This window comes from Aulonocara sp. 'chitande type north' Nkhata Bay, linkage group LG12 (assembly GCF_057382095.1).
Source record: "Aulonocara sp. 'chitande type north' Nkhata Bay isolate Kocher_YH1m ecotype deep benthic linkage group LG12, A_spYH_male_GT1.1, whole genome shotgun sequence".
Taxonomy (NCBI): domain Eukaryota; kingdom Metazoa; phylum Chordata; class Actinopteri; order Cichliformes; family Cichlidae; genus Aulonocara; species Aulonocara sp. 'chitande type north' Nkhata Bay.
Genome location: NC_141355.1, coordinates 33,792,176 through 33,814,653, shown reverse-complemented (window position 1 = coordinate 33,814,653; position 22,478 = coordinate 33,792,176). Strand labels below are relative to the sequence as shown.

Genomic DNA, 22,478 nt, shown 5'->3' with positions numbered 1-22,478 from the left:
ATATTTCACTTTGAGCCTTCACTACGAGCGGTCCTGTCTCTGTTCGGCCCCTGCCCAGCACCACCGTCTCTCTTCATCTTCCTCCTCACCCTCCTTCTCCTCATCATCCCCCTGTCCCCACGCGCTTCTGCTGATGGATGAGCTCATTTGCTGCAAATCTCTATCGAGTCAAACCGGGACACTGTTGTTGCCTCTCTGCTACATCAGTGGGCACCGAGGATTGAGATCTCAGCATATAAATACTGTATGTGTGCATAGGAACGCACACAGAAAACGCATGTTCCAGACAGTAAATATGTGTCTGAAGGTCTGTGAAGCGGTTCTTAGTCTGTGTATTTCTGGCAAGAGCCAAGACACACACACACACACACACACACACACACACACACACACACACACACACACACACACACACCAATGCTGTTAGTATTGCATTTGTCTTAACAGCACCACTGAGAGCTGAATCAAAAGCATTGTAAATGCAATACTTTTGAGCCGGAAAGTGCAGAAGATGAGATTGCCTGTTTTTCTTCCTTGGTGATTTACACTGTATATGGCCGCCTTCTTGTTTGCTGTAGTAATAGAGACAATGGATTGGCAGCAGGCATGGTTGAACCAATTCAAAGAACAAATTTCTTTGAGCAGTAACATTTTTTCCATGTTCAAGCATTGCTCGATATTATTTCTGACTCCCTACTAGCTGCAATAACTTGTAAAACAGCTTTCCCAAAATATATTTCGATAGATAAGTTACCCCATTGTAATGTGTCAGTTCTGATACAGACACGTCTCTCTATTTGCCGGCCAGACGGCCGACTGAGCCAACCTCGCAATAACTATGATGAATGCAGTGTCCACAGGAACAAACCAGCCATTTGACACTTCATCCCCCTTGATGCATTATCTCCTAATATCCTGCGGATCCATGGCAGGCTGTTTGAAGCCTTTTGATTTGGTGTGACTGGCCTCTGCTGAGCCCTCTCCTGTGCATAGGTGGCTCTAATCATCTTAAAATGGGCAATGTCTTACTTCAAATGTGTTTTGTTAGTGGGGGCAGTCTTTGGGGGATAAGACAGCATCTGTGTTCCTGATTAGGAAAACTGCCTTCAAAACTTCAAAAGTAAACTGGGTCACGGATGCGTTCCCCATTGTTTGACTGCAAGTCCAAGATGTGTTGTCGTCTGGGTCTAGAATTGTTTATTTTGCGACACAGTTGCGTAAAGAGAAAACTCAGCGTCCATTAAAAGTAGACGAAGTGACAGGTCTGGATGAGTCTACTCTGTGTGGCCTGTGGGGAGGGGGAGGGGCTGATGAATGAGTGATAGAAGCCCTGCCGTGAAATGAAAGGGATCACATACACAGAGAGATATAAAGATACCACTTGTGAAGGGTATTAGCAGTTCAAGGCAGGAAAACAGGAGGGACCATGAAGATGTTCTGATTTTTAGCAGCTGCCAGATGGGATGGCATGAATCAGAAATCAGGAAAAAAAAAAGAGAAAAGATGGAGAAAGGGAGTCTAGTTCCTTCAAAAGACATTTATTATTTTGGGCGAGATGAATAAAGTTCCAGTGATCTTTGAAGTTAATCCTGATTCAAAGCATCAAAACGATTTGGCAATGATGTGTTTACAGTGGGGTGGGGAAACTCATCATCTGAGAGAATATATTCTGAAGTCTCTCATTCCCCCTTATTCTCACATTAGCACACACACAAACAAAACTGTACTGAACTGGGCTGGAGTCATGCTGTCTATGGAGGCTAACAACAACACATCTTTCCATGTGTTGCTCCTATATTCATGTTCACTCGATTTCCCGGATGTGACGGCCATTTAGGATTTTCACTTCATACCCGGGGAGCTTCTTTATCAGCGCTGCTCTCAGCAGCAGTTCTCAGCAGTGTGATTTTATTTTTTGAAAATTAGTTTTTTTACTCTGTTTCTCACATCAAATGTAGAATTTCTGTTTACATGCATAAGTATCTAACTCCATCCACCAATCTTCTTATGAAGAGTAATGTGAAAAAGAAAGATTTCAGGGACTCCAAGCAGTGCGATGAATAACCCGCCCCACGATTTAGTTGCTTGTTAGAACCACTTTTAGCAGCAGTAACTTGAAGCAATCATTTTCTACATCGCTTTATCAGATCATTGTGGAACAATTGTGGTTTACTATTCTTTACACTGTTGCTTCATTTCATTGAGGTTTACAGGCATTTATTCGTGCACAGATCCTGGGACAGCAGTTTATTGGGTTGAGGTTTGGACTTTGACTGCTCCACTGAAGCACCTTTGGTCTCCACTTTGCTCTTGTCTGGACATTGTTCCACAAGTCCTGTGGTTTGTTCCAATGCAACTTTGCAAACCTAAGCTATCCCCACTATGTTCTTGTTGGAGAGAAGAGACTTACTCCTACTAAGACTCATCCAAGATCCTGTCACAGTTTCACTTGTCACTTGTGTCACAGAGGAAGGAAGAGGAACCAAATGCAGACACTTGGAACTAAACTATAATTTAACAAAAAGCAAGCCGTTTATTTGTGGCTGGGAAACGGTACAAAACAAAAGGCAGATGCACACTGAGGCGAAACTGACTAGAACTAAACTGAAAAAACTAAATGCTAAACACAACAGACAAAGAACGAAACCTTGACGATGATTAAAAACCTGGAAACATGACGAGAACTCGACAGGCAGCCTGAGAAGCAATGAATGAAAACACGCAGACTAAATGCACACAGAAGGTGATCAGAGGGAGTGGAAACACACGAGGAAACAGCTGATTAGAATGAACATAATGATGCCACAGGGGAAGTGAAACCAAACACAATGAACATGGGACACCAGACCTCTGCAAAATAAAACAGGAAACATTAGGAGACCTGGACATGACAACACGAGCTTGACAAGATAAGACATGCAGACATGAAACACATGAAGGGCGAGGGAGACTTAAACACAGAATAGAATAGAATAGAATAGCCTTTATTGTCATTGTACAGAGTACAACGAAATTGGAGTGCCACTCCCTTGGTGCAAGTTTCAATAATAAATATAAATGTAAAATATAAAAAGTACAAAAAAAACAATCGTAAGTACTCAAACAATAGTATGTACAATATGTACAGGATAGCAGCATTAATATGATGACAGTATGAATAGCAGCATAATATAATGACAGTGACGGTATGGAATAGGTTCAATTGTTTTTGTGCTTATTTACTACGGTGACAGCTCTGGGAAAGAAGCTATCCCTGAATCTGTTTGTCCTGGTTTTATGTGACCTGTACCGTCGGCCTGACGGTAATAGTTCAAACAGTTGGTTGCTGGGGTGAGAGTGGTCCTTGATGATATTGCCAGCTCTGCTGAGGTACCGAGAGTTTGCAGTGACCTCCAGGCTGGGCAGAGAGCAGCCAGTGATCTTCTGGGCTGTGTTGATGACCCTCTGCAGTACTTTCCTGTCTGCAGCTGAGCACCCTGCATACCATGTTGTTATGCCGTACGTTAGGATGCTCTCTATGGTGGCTCTGTAAAATGTCACCAGCAGCCTCTCCTCCAGGTTGTTCCTCCTGAGCACTCTCAGAAAGTGGAGACGCTGCTGGGCCTTTTTAACCACCGCTGTAGTATTTGCAGTCCAGGAGAGGTCATCAGATATCTGCACGCCCAGAAACCTCATGGAGCGTACCCTCTCCACACAGCTCCCGTGAATGTAAAGTGGGGCCGGGTCTGCTCTGCCCTTCCTGAAGTCCAAGATAAGTTCTTTAGTTTTCGTGGTGTTCAGTTGGAGGTTGTTAACTGAACACCACTCAGTCAGTCTGTTGACCTCATCTCTGTAGTCCGACTCATCCCCCCTTGAGATGAGTCCAACCACTGTGGTGTCATCCGCGAACTTTATGATGGTGTTTGAGAGATGGGTAGGGGAGCAGTCGGATGTGTAGAGCGTAAACAGGAGGGGACTCAAAACACATCCTTGTGGAGACCCGGTGCTGAGTGTGATGGTGCTGGACCGGTGGGGGCCGAGTCTGACAGACTGTGGTCTATTTGTCAGGAAGTCCTTGATCCAGAGGCAGATGGGGGTGGAGAGTCCCAGGTGAGACAGTTTCTGGACCAGGATCTCCGGGATGATATGATTGAATGCTGAGCTGAAGTCCAGAAAGAGCATTCTCACATAGCTTCCTCGGTGCTCCAGGTGACTCAGCGCAGTGTGGAGCGCTATGGTGATAGCGTCCTCGGTGGAACGATTTGTCCTGTAGGCAAATTGGTGGGGGTCCAGAGTGGGAGGCAGACCGGCCCTGATGTGCTGACAGACCAGTCTCTCAAAGCACTTCATCACTACAGGCGTAAGTGCAACAGGCCTGTAGTCATTTGGGCTGGCCACAGCTGTCTTCTTGGCGATGGGGATGATGGTGGAGGTTTTGAGGCAGGGCGGGACGGTGTTTGATGACAAGGAAAGGTTGAAGGTTTTAGTGAAGACTCCGGTCAGTTCGTCAGCACATGCTCTGAGAACCTTTCCATGTATTCCATCGGGACCTGCCGCCTTCCTGGGATTCACTGACCTTAGGGAGCACCAAGTGAGGTGTGTTCTAAGTGTTAGTGTGCCAGTGCTGGGGGCGGGTGGAAGTGGTGTGGCAGCTGAGGGCTTGGTCGTCTCAAAGCGGGCGAAGAAACGGTTTAGATCCTCAGCCAGTGAGGCATCAGTCCTAGATGTTGCCTGGTTATTGCTTCTGTAGTTGGTAATGTGATTGATCCCCTGCCACATTTTTCTGGGGTCGTTGTCAGCAAAGTGATCTGAACACAGGGATGAAGACACAAGGGGAATCTAAGAAACAATGAACTATAACAGGGCAACACAGGCAAAATAGAAATGAACTTAGATAAGCTAATGCCATGGACATTTTTGTGCCATGGACTAGTTTAATGTCAGACAATATTTTTACGGACCAGCCTTTAAGGTGTCGGGGACAAAAACAACAAAATCAAATGATACGACCAAGACAAAAACGGTGGTATTTTGTAAATATAATAATTAACTCAAATTCAGTGTGTTGTTGTGTAACTTTATTAGCAGCGTCCTCCTGAAATGCAGCAACAACATTGAGCGTAACATCCTCCTCTCTGCCCCTTAATGTTCTCTGGTCGCTATGGTGAAGCATAAATATTTCTTTCAAAATAAGACACACAACTACAACACGGGAAAAGACCCAGGGAAACCGAGTTCACGATAAAAACCCTGAAAACCATAAATTTCACTCCTTAGCCTCCACTCTCACGGCCTGGTACCAAACGACTCATGGACTAGTACCAGTCCGTGGCCCGGAGGTTGGGAACCGCTGAGCTAATGAACTTAAACATAAACCATAAACATCAAAATGTATTAAACTCAAAACGCTGGGTCAAATGACCCATGATTGTGACAAATCTTTCTTCCGTTCCTCTGATTTTTGCTTCTTACCTTTTTTATTTTGTGGAAAAGTGTAAACTAATATAATTTTTACCTTTTAAAATAAATTACCTTCCAGTTTCTGAATGTGCCTTTTCACCACCAGTATACAGTACCTGCCATGAAAAAGACATATTATTCACAGATTGCTGTTCACAGATTACTTCAGCTTTCTTTGTTTTTATCAGAGTTCATTATTTGGTTAAAGACCGCTTTAGGGAATTGCCACTCAGTTTTGTGATTATACTGGCTGTTTTGATCAAGACGTTTGAGAATATTTTATTAAATCAGCCCTCTGAATGAAATCACTCAACATTAATTAACCAGAATGTGGTTGGGAAATCAAAAGTAATTTTTCATCTAAGAACAATCAGGTGACTAACCTACCTTTTTATACCTTATAGCTTCCATATTGACAGTTCTTGAGTTTAACCTTGAATCTTAACATGCTGAATATAAAAGATTACGCTCTTCCCCTGAGTCCAATTATTTATTTCAGACATATACAAACAAAAAAAAAGGTTGGAAAACAGAGAAGACATGAACAGGAGCCACTTGAACCTCTGCCACTAATTAACAACCAGAGGAAGTGCAGAGGAGGAAGTAATCAGGAAAATTAGCTGCTGGTGTTTTGCTGAAACCTGCTTGGCTAGCAAGTGTTTCTGTACAGCTGCAAGCCCACATATTGGCTGATAATATATTTGTCCAAGAAAGAAAAAGAAAACCCTACACATGCACAAAAAAGGCAGATATACTATCACAAACAAAAAACCTCACAGCTGAGAATATAATTTGATATTTTGCTGTTAAATGTTTTCTTTAAACTAACACAACGGAACCTCCATTAAATAACACCTACAAAAATATATATATATATATATAAATAATTCTAACAAGTCTTAAAAATTGTAGTCACCCTGCTTTGTTCTTTCCACATAACTGTTAAATTTCTTATCACTCCCACCCCAGCTAGTTTAACGAAGAGTACGAACACCCTATTGCACCATCAGTCTGTGTGTCCTGCTTTCAGCAGAGATGGAATCTTTAATGATGTTTGAAACAAAGGAACCAATTTTTCAGGCAACTCCAGCAGCAGCAGGCAAGAATCCCAATTTAACCGCTCACAGCGTATCCTGCAGACAGAATCTGTGGGTGAGGCATCACACGAAGTGTCAGAAACATCTGTTCAATTTGCTTTGTGGTCCAGTGGACATTGTGCCAAGATCTCAGGGCACACAGCTCTAAAAATGAAGCAGTGATGTGTCTGTCACACTTGATAAAAGCGGGAACAATGATAATCATTCTGAAAGTGGTGGGGAAAAGAAAAATGGAATGAAAAGGAGCTTTGTAAACTGGACACACACACATATGCCACTGAAACATTTAAAATAACAGCAAAAAGGAGCAATTTTGTCTTCTTCTGTCTTCTCACCGAGACAAACTGTTACCACTGCATGTCCTTCGAGGGTAAAAATTCAGGGGAGTTATGACTGGCTCATGACAAGACTGAGGAGTCCAGTCACTGCTGACAAAATAGAGTTCACAGGGATGTGAGAGGAACAGTCTTCAGGCGACACATGTAACATTTCAAACACAAGCCAGCCATAGCCTGCTTCTGCCTATTTGCCATCCTGCCTATAAAAGTTATAAATATAACTAATTAGTCTGCAGCCTTGTTCAGGCCAGCAAAAGGTAGCAGCCTCGTCTTCACACGCATCACCCCATGCCGATGCAGCCTTCTCATGGGATCACATGAGTGCTTAATAAGTGCTAAAATGGACAGGAGCACTATATAAACCCCCTCTGAGTTTTCTGTGTCTCATCACACTTTGCTTTTATCCTTCCCTTGTCCTTTAAGTAGATTTTAATTGCTGGAATTTCACTGATTTAGCCTCAGGAGTTCATAATTTACTGGCTAACTATCATCAGAAGAAATCTGCTGTGTCCTTTTTAAAATCTTCTTTCATTTCTCAAAATATGAGCGAACAGGTCAAAGCAGACACATCGTGTGGGGAGTACAGCAGGGGTGCCCCTTGGTACCCCTTGAGAAAGTGGTGGCATTTGAGCCAGCTTTTCAGTCAGGATGCTGGCCTGCCATCTTTCCTGGAGTCAGGGGATGCTCGCTGGATGGATGTGGACTGGTTGCAGAGGAGTTTGGCAGCCTGCTCCTGGCCAGGGTACATACCCGCTCCGCTGTTTGTGCCCTACATCTCTGGGTCGATGCATCATCCAAGCCAGACGATTAGTAAGTGGAGGGTCATCATGGATGTGGCTCACTTCACCCCCTCAGAGATTTCTCTCAGCATCAGAGATGGATTCCTGGAAGTCAGAGGTATAGAACATTGGCTTACATCTCTGTTAATTAAACAGCTTGAAGAGTTCACTTTATTAACATTGCTAATTACTTTTACACACAGGATAGTCTCGGGTCTTAATGAAGTATTAAAGATCTTATCTAGCTATCAAATATTATCTCAAAGAGTTATTTAAAAATACTTTTCTTATAGTTCACAGGGAAAAAAATCCTTAAAATGAAACACTGATGGAAAAAAGCTGAATGTAACAAAATTAGAAAGCTGCTTAAATAATGTGCTTGGGGAAATTAAAATCACTGCTCTGTGGCAGAAATTAATTTCCGTGTTGAGTGGTTTCTCTATGTTGCTTGATTCCTCTGTGTGTCCTCGCATTCTTCCCCATAAATGGTAATCCGTCCCCAGGGAAGCACGAGGAGAGGCCAGACGAGCATGGATTCATTGCCAGATGTTTTACAAGGAAGTACAGGTATGCAAAGTAAACACTGACAATAACCTGCAGATGATGAAATATGCAGTTTAAGCCATTTAAAACATTAGTCAGCAGCCAAGCATGCACCACTGATGGTATTTTTTCAACAGTACTCAATCTCTCAAATGTTTGCTGAACTGAACATTTAGATATTAGGTACATCTGTTTCAGTATTTACGCTTTGTATGTCATGCCACTGTAAACCTGTTTGTGTCATTATCAGGCTCCCAGTGGAGATGGATGCTACCAAAATCTCATCCACATTTTCTGTGGATGGTTTTCTGAACGTGGAAGCTCCAGTTCCCGAAACTTCTGTCCCTGCTACAATCCCCATTCCCATAAAGGTGCTGATAACTTTAAAGTTGGTTAAAGAAATACTCTATATTTTGATAACTTGCCAAGGGGTGGAAGAAAAGATCAGTACCACTGACATATTTGTCTGGCACATGTAATTCACAATGCTAGAGCGAGTGGGTGGCTTACTCAGATTAGGATGCAGACAGATGTGGAGAAATTCAACATTTCAGGAATTATCTGATGTACTGTTTTTTTGTAGATGAGCCACAAAACATGACAACAGTACAATATTTACCACGCAGACATCAGAGAGGTATTGATCTTTTTGATTTGCTCCTAAGAAACGGTTCCTTTAAAATACAGATTTTTATAGACAGTTTCCTAACAATCTTTTCATATTATGTCCAGTTTAATAACTGTCTTGATTTTGCTGTTATTTATTTTAGTTTTAGTTTGTTTTTTTTAACATATTTATGCATAAATGCAGGTGATAGTAGAGGATAATGGAGAACCGGAGGTAAAAGATGAGAAAGAAGAAGAGAGCGGGAGAGCACCAGACCACCCAGAGTTTGCTTCCTCAGAGGATCACGGGGAAGGCTGTTCATTAGAAGTCCATAGAGATCAGGCCCAACCTGAAGGTGCCACAGTCGGGCTTCAGCAGCATGATGAGAGGATGAAAACAGAAGAGGAGACCCATGAAAAGCCAGCTGGAGATTCCCCCTCCTCAGTGCCTGAAGGTGACGAAAGCACAGACGGCCTTCAAGATTCTTCTACAAAGCCAGAAACAGTGGAAAGCCAAGAAGGCCCAGACACAGACACATCTAGCATAACTCAGCCTGGGGAACAGGTCCAGAGCCAGCAATTGGAAGCAGCAAATATACAGCAAGAGATCACTGAATAAAAACAATATAATGGTGATAAAGTAATGAAACAGCCAGCACTGCTTGCCTTGCTTAGTCTCACAGATGCATTGTAGTCATTAGATATAACAGCCTCGCTATGGGTGGAGCTCCAATAAAGCACTAGCATGTGAAAACAATAAATAATATGCTGTGTGTCATGTTATTAATGTCTTAATGGTTTTATGTTCTCACAATTATAAAATGCGTCGTTATGTGTGATTTTGAAACTGTTTATCAGCAACAAGGAATCACATTTGTAAGAATCATATTCACAATTACCTCTGAAACTATGTTATCAAGCTGTTTCAGCAAAGTGGTTTTGACACTAATCAGGTGCTATATGTTTGCACAGCTGTGCATTAGTCAATTCAACGTGAATTACTTGCTTAAGGGAAAAAAAAGAAAAACTGGTGTGACTCCAGTATTGCTGCTGCCATGGCAACAGCATAATTGAAGTCCATGATTATAATACCAATAAATGCAACACTTCATGTGAGCTTACACATCGCACACAGCGGTGACTTTGGAAAGCCGAAACAGTCCAAGCCTTTTGTTGTTTCCACCGCGTGACTCCAGATTGGAAACTTTTTCAATTCAAACCGATCATCCCTCTTGATTCCAATGCACAGGGAAGATTACATTATTTTGCATCACACAACGGGCAATGGAACGGCCCCAGTCTTTTTTTTTTTTTTACACTCGCATTCAAAGGCTCTGGCAGGGCTGCCTCAATGAGTTCAGCCCATTCTGCAGCACACAGCGATGCCAGTCTCACCCAGCACTAAGCCCTCCGCTAATCTGCTGCCCAATTCCTTCTTTTATTCAACAATAACACCACAGGCTCTCTGGAGCCCTGGAACGGGTCCCTCGAGTGGCACAGTTCTCAATGTAAGACACAGATGTTAAGACACACTGGGCGATTGGCTGGACATGTTTATTGCATCAGTCAATACAAAGACATCAACAGAAAAGAAGGCAGTCTGTCCTCTCCAACAATCATGCAGCCATCATCCTTAATGCTCAAATAGAAAAGAAAATTTCAAACCATATTGCAAAATGCAGAACATTTCAGATTAAGATTTATAATGAATTGGCACTATTATATTTACAATACACTGTGAAATAATATTATATATTGTGTGCATTAATGCAGAAAATTAACCTTCTGGATACACAGAAATATAATATTACCTTTATTTCTTGTCAATTTCAATGACATCATGTTAAATAAAAAAACCTATAGAAACTGAAGGAAGGAAAGGCGAACGAAAGAACAAAAATATATGCTGGAAAGGCTGCTACACTTAAAACTTCACTTTTATATGATTTTCTTTGATTCTAAAGTTTTAAAAATTGAATTAAGCCCGACTGAAAGGAAATCAAAAAGCAGTCACATTTGGCCTTCTACAATTTTTATTAAAAACTCTGCCATGGGCAAATTGTTTACCTGAAAAGAAACAGCCAAATTATTTCATAATTACACCTGTTAATTACTTAAAAAAAGGGACTATTGGACTATTCTGGAAAATTCATAAGCATCTATTTGTTAATGGGAAAATGACACTTTTCATCATTGTCTGAGCTTGTAAAAATAGATTTTCCAACAGAAAAAACAAATGCCTGGTTTAACTTTAATCTGGACATCAAATACCTCCAGGTGTCAAACAACATGAGGCTAGAGGCAACACATTTCACATCAAACTGGTAACTGATTGTCCAGAATGATGTGTTTAGACCATAGGAGCCATCTGGGGCTTGGAGGCTTCCACCTCCTGCTTTTCACCACCTTGGGATCCCTCGTCGCTGAAAAGGTAATATGGAGGTGTCTGCCGAGCTTCGATGATGAGGACGCCCTCAGGAGACAAAGAGGCGAAGACTGTCAGGGGGTCCACGTCTGTGGGGATCCTGATGAGACAGAAGAGAAGAAAAAGTATAGTTTGATTGTTTTAATGTAATTGATTAGAAGAAGTTTACTTGGTCAGGATCATTTTTACGCTGTTGTGTGTTCAGTGTGTTTTTAAGTGTGCGTCGGAGAAAACTGAGAAGAGCAATGATGAGAAACAGCCTAGAGAAAGAGTTCACTTCCTACCTGGAGGTCATGCAAAACTCTAATGTGAGATTTCCTTGTGTAAGAACGAGTAGTGTTGAATGCTGGAGGTTTTTATTGATAACTAATCAAAACTCCTAAACAACCCTCAGTCGAATTATTTTGGCACTTTATATCTAGGTGAGACAAAAAAGGACTTGAAATGAGTCACCCTGTGCACCTTGGATAGCTTTTATTCTAACTCACAAAAAGAAACAGGAGAAATCTCCCTTCAAAAATAAGATATTCTTCAAAAATCCCCCATCTCTGTCACAGAGAGGAAAACAAACACACACACACTCGATCCAGGTGTAGCGTTCCCAGGAAACGAAGCTTCGATATCAGTTAATGAGACTGCCTTACTCGAGTCTGTCTGCAGAATTTTAACACCTGTAAATTTCTGACTGTGTATACTTTCCTAATCTGCAACTCACATCCAGGTAACAGCTGATTTTGTGTCAAGCATTTTTTTTCTCCTGGCTGTTTGCTTTATTTTTTGACACCTCTCATACAGAAAATGTTAGATTTTCCAAAGTATAGTGGGATAATTGGTTTCCAAAACCTGCAGGAGGATAGAAAGTGTTGAGGGGAAAATAAGCCCGAGTTACTATGTGCAAGGATGTCATTGTTTAAAACTTCATATTCATATAGAATGATAGTATTCTCATCAGCTTAAAACAACATTCACACTTGGTAAGTAAGTTATTTAAATCCTATTGTAAAGAAAAAAGAAAATAGGCAGCTCATTTTTGACTGAAGGTACTCTGAAAACTGGGGGTTGGGGGAGATCTCTGTTCTTTGTCAGTGTGGCCAAATATGGTTATTGGAGGGTTTCTGTGCGGGCAGCCAAGTGTTTCAGGGAGTTAATATAAACACAAGACTGGTATGTTCAGAGGATGAGACTTGTGGCCCTCCCCTCCATTTAATTAGAGAGGACCCTCTACTGACTTACCACTCCACTGTGAAATACAAGTCAGAATACACTCAGGAACCTCACAGACGCACACAGGCTGAGAGGTCAAGTCACATCTATTAATATACGCAGCTCAGTGTGTCACTGAGCTTTAAAGTTACCTTTTAATAACAACTCTGAAGCTTGAGCTCACTAACCCATAAGTAGCAACACCAGAAAACCAAAAATGAGACCAGGCACAAAAACACAAAAATCCAGGGTTGCCAATAGAAAAACGGAACAGATGAATATAAGCAGACAATAACATGAATATCATAATACAGTATCCTGTGGTGGAATTATACTAAATTCAATTTAGATTTAGAAGACAAACAATTGGTATAAAGAGATAAAAGTGCAAGGGGAAAGGGAACGTGGAGTCAGCTGGGACAGCAAACAGAGACTCAGAGTTTTAAAGACAAACAGAACTTATGTTGCATGCTGTGTGTGTACTGGATGATATCAACACTCATGTCAAACATTTTCATTCAGCATATTCTTAAAAAAAGTGGATCTTGGGCCTGTCAACTCCCTCTAATTCAGGTAATAATTCAAAAAGGATTTCAGAAAGGTTTGTGTAAGCCAGTATTAAGTGTGCAACCTTGAATAATTTTAATAATTTTAAATGTATCTTTGCCCCTTCTGACAAAGTCAAATAACTCAGTTGGTCCATTACGTGGGACTCCAGCAGAAACCTTATCTTTCCAGCTCGGGGAGTTTATTTAACTTTGGCAAGAGTACAGTTTATCTCAAGCATTGATTCTGTAAAGCTGCCAAAAAAACTAGGCAATATGCTTCCCCCCTGCAGAGATTCGGAGACACAGAGAGACGAGTGAGACCTGGCACAGTGAGCGTGGGTGTTCATGAGGTGTGTGTGTGTAGCACATATAACCCTTTCCTCCATCCCACACACTACACATTTCAGCTAAGTCAGCCTAGCAGTATTATCGGTATTTGTCTTTTGAGAATAGAAGCAAACAGAAAAAAAGAGATTACTGAATAACAAAACATTCACACTTTCACAGACAAACAGAGCAAGGTTGTTGTTTTGCAGCTGAGCTACATGACCTCAAAGTTATCTTTGTCCCCAGGGCTGATTTAACAACATTTTTAGTTAATAACTTACAAATTTCTCAGTTTGGAGAGCAGAAGAAGTCACCCTTGAGTTCTCAGTAAGCTTAAGCTAAGCTGTCTAGTCACTTATTTATCGAGAACATGTGCTATGCCCTATACTGTATTAACTTCTTGCATTTATTCACCGCAGTTGTCTCATGTAACATTTACTAGTTTTTTGTTTTGTTTCCAGTGTTTTGTGTCACAATTGAGGACCAAGAAGCAAAACTCCTGTAATCTTTGTATCTTTTCTTACTGTTACATCTGAATGCCGTTCTGTGCTCCTTCCTTCTTGTTTTTGTTTCACAAGCCCAAGCAACAAGCAACTGTTCCTCAGTGTCACCTGATAAGCATTAAAAAAAGCAAACCCTCCGACTATCTCAATTTCCCTCAGCCAGCAGACTCTGTGGGGGTTTTGTCTCCCCACACTGAAGTATCTGTTCCTACTAAATCCTTGTCTTAATAATTGTAAAACCTGGCTTAATTCATTTGTGTACATGTCGCTACATCCTGAGGGTTGAAACAATACGCATACCCTTCTTTTTCTCTTGCCATTGGACTCTAGCCCCTTGAATCAAAACTTGTGTAATGTGATTGAGACCAATCCTCTGTTTTTTGTCTGCATCTCAAACACTCCAACGCCATCAAAGTTAAAAGTGCATTTTTACAATTTCAAAAGAAGATGGAATTTTTTTTAAGCAAAAGAGTTCAAAGCACACTATGATGTAAATTTCTACCATACTTGACTTTCTGCCATTTTAATTTAATGGAAAATTCTTTTTTACAGGTCAAATTCTTTTCTCAAGCTTTGTCAAAACGGGCACATGTGGTCTTCAGAATAAGTCTCAGATGGAGTTAGATTTTTGGGGGGTATAGAAATTTGGGACAATAGAAATCAATGCCAAGTTTCTGCCAAACAGAAAGTGAGCCCATTGACATCTGGAATGTCTAGCCTTCCATGTATCCCGTCCATGTAGTCCAAACTGCATAAATTCATGGCAAAGTTTTAAGGTAGCCCCAAAATCTTTCTGTCAGCTGTATTATTATTATTTTGGGAGGAGCTAAACTGCTTCTTGGTGCAACTTCTTTGAAGTTATTATTATTATTATTATTATTACAAAAGACTTTAGGTATGAGATACCTTTTTCTCGTAACAAAGCAAGATTTAAAAAAAACAAACAAACGTTTTTTGCTCTGAATTTTTCATATTGGAGTGCAAACAGAAGCAGCAGGCAGATAAATATCTGCATTTTGTACCTTTATCTTACATTATACAGAAAGAAAGGTTTATTTACTACCTACTTTGCAGACAAGGATGTTAAATATAAAGAATAGTTACAATTGGCTTACCCGCTGTAAAATGCAGCATACAGGCTGCTGCAAATCATAATAATCCACACAAAACTTTAGTGCCACTAAACACAGCATATGTACGAGAAGAGCCAAAATAAGAAGGTTGTAGCACTTCAAGTGACATCAACAACCAATCAAATCTCGAGACAGAAGAATGTGTCTACCATGCTAACTCTCTCTCTTCCTCCTTTTCATTCTCATATAGCCCGTGTATTTGTGTATCGAGGACAGTTATTTATATTTGACCCATTGACACCACCAGTCACTCCTGTTCTCTGTATAGTCAGCCTGTCCCGTATATTCAGCTGAGGAGCCCAGGTGTGATCTGAAGGCATTCCAATTAAAAATATTGTGATATGAACAGTGAGGGGCTTGAGCACCTGCTTATTAATTAGCCAGTATGAAATTAGTAGAACTGGACTGACGTGCCAGTGAGATGGTGATTCGCACTGACGATTATCGCTTCCGTTTGAAGTCTTTCCACTGCCCAATTAAATGGGCAAAGGCTTAGAGGCAGGCAGCATGTGGAAACTATTGTGTTGCTCATTTGGGTTGGATTAGTTACCATATGAATAGTCTCTGTAAGAGACTCCTGCTTTGCACTGATGCTGCTTTGTCTATGTAAAACCTACTTTAGGATTCTAGTCATGTTTGGTGTTTTGACTGGAGAGTTCAACATAACATTTAAAACGAGGAATGCAGAATTCACCTTGACAGGTAAAACATTCAATTATACATGCAGGACGTTTTCATGTTGTTCAACAAGCGAATACTTCTGCATGTATCTACATACTCCTCCACTTATGAGCTTCGTATAACATTGGTCGAGCATTTCTTCGGCTTATCTCCCTCCAATTAGTTCTCATTGATTAAAGGCATTTTTCTCCATGATTCTCAAACTACATGAAGATCTGTGCTGTAATGGACTATTTAATATGAAAACCATGCAAGCAAGCAAGCTAACTGTCATGTTCTCAACCATTTGTCCAATTTAGCTGTTATAGGCAGAGGCGGGGTACACTTAAGACATGTCGCCCATAACTTTACATACATACAGTGGTTCATTTTCAAATCTGTAATTAGAGAAAAGGTAGAAATAAAAGTGCAGAAGAGGGACAAAAGTACCAAAGAAGACAGAAAGTCGGGATAAAACTTTAGTACAAGCTAATATTTAATACTAAATTACCTTCTATCTTTTTTTTTCTCTATGAGCCAACTATGCGTTATCTTTCTGGCTGTAGTTTTGTGGTGTTTATAGAACAATGTTTCAATCCCAGTTAAACCTGGCACAGTCAAGTAATACTGAGGCGCTTTCCACAGATTTCTGAAGGAAAGGAGGCTTTATCTTTTTTCAGAAATCAGCATTAGGGAGCTTCAGGGTCAGAAATCTGATGGATAAGTAGCTTGTGGCTTTAAAGAGCACCAGTTCTGCTTTTCTTTATTTTTATGTTCTTCACACTGTTACAATCTGTTCTTATTAAATATATCCAAAGATGAAATCACAGGTAATCCCTAAGAAGAAAAAGCTCCAGCTCCTGCTGTAAAGTCCTGGCTCTATTTTATGCAACACAAAAGATATCTGTAATAAATATTTATCTGAGGAATGCAGCTCTGACTGTGAGCACAGAAGCCCCACTCACCTCCTGTTCAATCCTGCGGTAAATGAGGCGCAGCCAATCAGAAGAAAAATGGCTTAAAGGCAGGTTACTTTAAAGGGAAATGAACTTGTTTTAAACAGTAAACTGGGGGAGCGACACTTACACCCACTAAATGGTAAATATAAAATGTGGAGTTTCTGTTTAATTATTTCCTGTTTTATTTTGGAATCATTGATACTTGTCTCTTGCTGTCACTTTTGTTTTCTCTACGTAGTATCCCTCCTTGTGTTAGTGTCACCTGTGCTGTATTTGTTATTTCCTTTATATTTTGAAATTTCTGGTTGCCAGGTAGTTCCACTCCCATGCTTTCTTCTGTTTCACACCCTTTTTGTGCCACGCATGTGTTCAGCCAGTAAATAGTCTCATCAGTGTGCATAAATGCAGATGAAGTTGTCACATTGTTCCAGACAATAGGTCTTAATTTTTAGTGTCTTAGTCTTCCTGAGATTTTTCTTGTTTCTTTGTGCCCAGCCTTCTGTTTTTGGACTTTGACTTTTGACTGATCTACAATACTGTTTGTCTTGCTGCCTGCTCCATTTTGCATGATGCCTGTTTTTGGATTGAAGATTTGATTTTGACTTTGCATTATATCCTGGGCTTGGTTCTCCCTCGTGTGGAATTGGAAGTGAGCGTAACATTTCGTTTAAAACTATAAGATTTTTGTGCTTCCTTCTTGTGTTTGAGCTGTCAGTGGTTCATTCAAGGAGTGACTGTAATATGTAAATAAGTAAAAGCCAGAAAAAAATATTTTGTGTACGAGAGTTTTGTTCTATTATTTTGTCCACTGGTTACTGACCACCCTATCTTTGCAATTGATTTGTTGTGTAAGTTTCATTTCAAGCTTATTTACACAATGCCAATCCACAACAACAGCTATTTCTTACATTATAAAACAGAGAGCTTAATTTACACAGTAAATTGCAGAAAGGTACGAGTAAGTTTTTGCCAGTGCAAAAACATCACTATGCTAATAATTCTATTTGTCCAAAGTCATTAAAGAAAATTGTCCCATAATCATAACAGCTAACAACAAACAGCTTTGCTGTTAACATTGCACTGGGCTGTATTAGTAAGTATAATGTCTAAAATGCAATGCATTTCACTTTCACATATTCTATAGTCATTATTTGTTGTGAAATATTTCAAAATGCTTCCAGTTTATAGCTCCTGAAAAGCAGAAATCCATATCTCAAATTATTAGAATTATTTCTAAGATAAAAATCTGGGGTTCAGGTCAGGAGAGTTCTCTGTATCATAACAATATTTACATTTTATGACATGCACTAGTATGTGGCCATATATAATGAAAACTGGAGCCTTTTTCCATCCATTATGAGCACCAGCACAGGAAAACAAAATGATAATGGTGCAGATCAAGAATTATACTTACTGTATCTTCTTTGTGAAATTCTTTGTCACTATTCCACCTTCTTCCTGTTTCTCTTCGTGCTTTCCTGTTTGGGAAAAGGAGTGAACACAACTTCAGAAATGATGTAGTCTGACGTTGCGCAATGATTAGGCAAGGTCATGCATTATAAATGTCTCTGTCACCAGTTCAAATGGACACAGCTCATAAAGAGTCCACCCATCACCTTTGACTTCTTAGATCTTTAGTATGGTGTAAATAAAAAAAGGTGTTGATATAACTGAGCTCAAAGCTTGGCACACATCGTGCAGTTTTCCATTGCTCATTCCTTCCAGAATGTTTGCTTTGTGATTGCAATGAACTTGTTGACATGATTTCTCTTTCTTCCTCTTTAGCTGTTTCCTAAAATGATTCCCCAGCAGAGAGACTAATGTTAGAGAGAACATATAACCCTAAAAAGCACCTCTTCCATCTTCTCCTTCACTGTTTATGGCCAGTCTGTTTGTCAGCCTTAGCAAGCAGCTGCTCCTGGACTGCTAAATGTCAATGCCGCTGCCAGCAGCATGGCCTGCCCCACCCCTCGACCCCTTTGTATACCCGACAGGCTCGACTATGTCCTATCCTATACCCCCGCAGTGACGTTTCTAGCTGCTCAAAGTGCTGGACTCCAGAGATCGAGGCTAGAACATGTGATGCTCTGGAGAGAAGTGAGCTACGATCAGCAGTGATGTCATGGGATAATTATGAAAACGTCATCCTGACTTAAGAAGTACAATCGGTCCCCTGATTAAAGATTTAGTCAGGGGAGTAGTCCAACAAGGCCCTCATTTATGTGTTTCTTACGACAGAGATTATAGATTCCAGATGTGTAATACATCATGTTCTTGGAGGAGAGTGGTGTTTTTATGTAACAGATACAATTATCTGTCAATACAAATATCAAGAGCTTGGGTGTAGTTTTCTTATTTGCAGATAGAGGATACAGCTTTTTGTGCTACTTATGAAGAAATTTTATGAAACATCTGATAGGATAAGATAATGACGTTATACTTTTCGAGCCATTACTCAGTGCCATAATTTAGTAACACTAGGAGAAATTAGGTAAACTTGACAGACACACAAAACGCAGTAATTTAGACTTTTCTATGAGCTGGTTGCAGGAATCGACTGTGCTGAGGTAATTTTATTGTGTCAAGGTCAATGCATATTGTATGTAGTTTAAGGTTGGCCAATCTAATCAAATGCAGATCAGACCACAGGTCACAGTACTAATTTAGAGCTCTATTTAACAATGTTTCTCACATTATTCATTTTAGTCTCGGTTCTTCAGTATGTTTAGTGTATTTCTTGTTTACTTACTATTAAGTATTATTGAGTATATACTCATATATTAATATTCCATTAGAGCAGATTTGATCAAAAAGACTTTTTCCGTGCCTTCCAAATCATGAAATATAAGCAAATGTCCTTTGCATGGGTGATTTAATTTACTGCTGTATAATCTGTAAAAGTTAGAGCTATGATTTCATAGCTCTTTGCAACATTAATTTTATTATACAGTAACTCACTCATTTAAATTGTAATGAGTCTTTTAGTTTGCAATATAAGAAGCACGGCCACTTTGACTGATAGGTGGATCCTAACAAAGGGAACTGTAGTTAGACGCTGCCTACAAGGCTCCAGCCAAGCCAATTCAAGCCTTTTGTAGCATTTTTTACATAAGTATCTGAAAAATGACAAGCCTTACTATGTGGCTACAGATGCTCTAAAAAGTCTGTTTTCCCATTTTAGTGTGTGACATTTTTTGTGTGTCACTACTTGCACTAATACAGCAAAGCATCCTGCTAACAAAAACAGGCAAATTAGCAGATAAAATAAAAAAAATTCTTATCTCAAATTGGGCAAAGCCTTTTAATAAGTTCTACATATTATGGATTAATTAATAATTATTAATATTAAGAATCTATTACCAACTTAGTCGTCCAATCTATCATATAAGTACGGTCACTTACTTATACGGCCACCAATAATAATCGTAAAATGCTAAAAATCTGGATTAAATTGTGGGACTTCACAAGCCAATGTTCATCTCTTTTCTCTTGAACTTCTCTTGAGCAACCAACAACAAGGAGATATAAATAGAAACTAATTTTAGGCATTTGAACAAAACACATGTGCTGACATTTTCTTGCTGGGGACACGCGATCTCTCCCTTATGCGTTGCATTTCAGGTTTCAGTGAATCTGATGGACTGCAAAGTTGCTTGGAGTTACTTTACAGACCACCAGTGTGGGTCTCTAAGACCAGATATTCTAATTTAACTCAAATATAAAAAAAACCCCAAAGATCTGCGTTAAAATGCAGCTACACTGTACTTTTCCAGACAATATTTGTGTTCAGCTTGGCTTTCTTTTAATCTTTGCCTCCTCTTTCAGTAAACTTTGAACATGCTTACATGTTAAAAAGACTAGTTCATTCATGTACTGAACACCTCTAACTTGCTTGTATTACATTCACAGTCACACTTCTTGATCACGATGAGTCACCATGACAGACAGCCCCAACATGGCGCTGAGTGAATGACCCAACTGGCATACCAACAATGTGTTTAAAAAAAAGCCTCGGAGCTGTGGGGCCGCTGTCCTCTGTGGCCTCCTCAGTCCTGGGTATCCCTGGAATTCAGCTGTCTCTTGAAACACTGAGTTAAGGAAGCAATTTGTAGAACTCACTCCAGTAATCAGTGACTGAGGAGGAACGTGACAACATCAGAGACACAACCTACCCGAGAACTGTGGGTAAAAGTGAGGCCCTATTTCCAGAACATTCTCTCTCTGGTGTTTAGTGACAGTGAGCAACTCTTCTTATTGTAAACAGAGACTGTTGTCATGGCCTTGCCTTAAATCTAAATTGAGCTCATGGGTGGCTGTGGGAGTGATTCTCCAAGAATCCAAAACAGGTGTCTGAGCTTGAGGATCTGCCTGCCTTGAAGTCCCAGTCACCCAAATCTGTCCCACTCTTCCATATCGAGACTCATTAATTCTGAGGCCATATCATACCACTGAGGCTTTTTCACTGTACTGTGTCAGTCATGGTGCTGAAGGGAAAGATCAGATATTTCATGACCAGATTACAAAAAGGAATTTCAGATATACTGTCTTTAAGTTTTCTTTAAACTGAATACTGATTTTCTCTTTGATTTGGTTGCATTGCTATGACTTTACATGATGCTTGGTCTTTACAAATAAAAACACTTTGCATAGTCTCATGAAACCCTGGAATGTTAAATTAGTAGATGAACAGGCATACTTTTACTTCATTTTAAACATGCAAGAATGATTTGCTGTACTTCAACTGTAAGCATCTATACAACACAAGAAATGAAAGTTATAATGGAAAAAAAATAAAATAATTTATCTTAAAGAAGACAGTATTACTTCAGGCTGCTAGTGGCAGGTGTACTTATGAAGATATGTGCTTTCACAAGTACATGGCACTCTATTTGTGATATTTATATTTAATAATAGGCTTTAAACATAACGTTTTGACCTGCTAATTCAGGTCTAAAGGAATTTAGAAGCATGTTATTAAATGTGTCATATAAATAGAACTGACTACCACAGTGATATACTGCATTTTGATATCAGCGTGTCATTGATGAGACATCAAATTTCCCCAGAAGGTTTTTTTTTTTTTTTTTTTTTAAATGATTCATTTAAAGCTGTTATCCTCATTGAACTTCTTCTTCCAGGAAAAGCGTCTAATTTTCATTTCTCCAATCATACTTCAACTCACCTGACACTTCTACAAATCCGTCTCTCGTTTTTACGTGCAACTCTTCTGGTTTGAAGCTGTGGACGTTCACGCAGACTTTCCAGGGTTCCCCACAAGTAGTGGTGGGTGAACTCCGGGAGGAGGGCTCGCCGTATCTGCTGGTATACAGCTGGGGGCCTCCCGTGGTCTGACGCGGGGGAAAACCTGTGCGTAAACTGCTGCTAAAGGGCGAGGAGCTGAGACGCGTGCTTAGCCGGCCCGGACGAGCCCACCCCGGCCAGTCCATCGACAGATCATCGGGGAAAGGTGGCATCCCAAATTCATCTTCCATAAACCGAGACGCTAACTGATCCCTGAAAGGAGACTGGTCTCTGAATGGAGACTGATCAATGAATGGCGATTCTCCAAATGGATCTCTGGGAAACCTCTGTCGGTTTCCCGTCGTGTAAAAGTCTCCCTCTGCCATATCCACTTGAGTTCAAATCCAGTAATGAAGTTCTGGTATTGGTGCAAAATGAAAAAAATAAAAATAAAAAGTGACTCTCTCTCTATGAGGAAAACTTTATATTGTTTGGGTTAGGCACATCACCATTACTCAATAAGACATTTGTTGATCCAAAAACAAACTTCGAAGTGGTCTCTGAGTTTCTTGAACTGATCTCATTTCTTCTGGCGCTTGATTTTATACCTCGTAGCAGATGAGTCTGCACTGAACAAGTGTCCGGAAAGTGCTGGGAGGATCTGGAGAAAGCGCGCT

At 40.2% G+C, this 22,478-nt stretch overlaps 2 protein-coding genes across 2 annotated transcripts; one reads left to right on the top strand and one right to left on the bottom strand.

Moving 5' to 3' along the window:
• The first annotated feature begins 7,279 nt into the window (after window positions 1–7,279).
• Window positions 7,280–9,544, top strand: LOC147317870 (heat shock protein beta-1). Its single transcript, XM_086312976.1, has 4 exons — window positions 7,280–7,771; window positions 8,157–8,220; window positions 8,447–8,567; window positions 9,008–9,544. Exons 1-4 carry the CDS (start codon window positions 7,417–7,419, stop codon window positions 9,419–9,421), a joined length of 954 nt encoding a protein of 317 aa, XP_086169102.1. The 5' UTR covers window positions 7,280–7,416; the 3' UTR covers window positions 9,422–9,544.
• A 797-nt stretch (window positions 9,545–10,341) lies between these two features.
• Window positions 10,342–22,385, bottom strand: hspb8 (heat shock protein family B (small) member 8). Its single transcript, XM_086315250.1, has 3 exons — window positions 21,743–22,385; window positions 17,975–18,038; window positions 10,342–11,327 (listed from the first exon to the last, which is right to left on the bottom strand). The coding sequence occupies exons 1-3, from the start codon at window positions 22,185–22,187 to the stop codon at window positions 11,153–11,155; spliced, it is 684 nt and encodes a 227-aa protein (XP_086171376.1). The 5' UTR covers window positions 22,188–22,385; the 3' UTR covers window positions 10,342–11,152.
• Window positions 22,386–22,478: the final 93 nt, after the last annotated feature.

Excerpts from the sequence above, each read along its gene's own strand:
- LOC147317870 (XM_086312976.1), top strand. The coding sequence starts at position 7,417 with ATGAGCGAACAGGTCAAAGCAGACACATCGTGTGGGGAGTACAGCAGG. Across the intron at positions 7,772-8,156 it reads TGGATTCCTGGAAGTCAGAG|GGAAGCACGAGGAGAGGCCA; the intron begins GTATAGAACATT and ends ATCCGTCCCCAG. Across the intron at positions 8,221-8,446 it reads TGTTTTACAAGGAAGTACAG|GCTCCCAGTGGAGATGGATG; the intron begins GTATGCAAAGTA and ends TGTCATTATCAG.
- hspb8 (XM_086315250.1), bottom strand. The coding sequence starts at position 22,187 with ATGGCAGAGGGAGACTTTTACACGACGGGAAACCGACAGAGGTTTCCC. Across the intron at positions 18,039-21,742 it reads CGGATTTGTAGAAGTGTCAG|GAAAGCACGAAGAGAAACAG; the intron begins GTGAGTTGAAGT and ends TTTCCCAAACAG. Across the intron at positions 11,328-17,974 it reads AATTTCACAAAGAAGATACA|GATCCCCACAGACGTGGACC; the intron begins GTAAGTATAATT and ends CTGTCTCATCAG.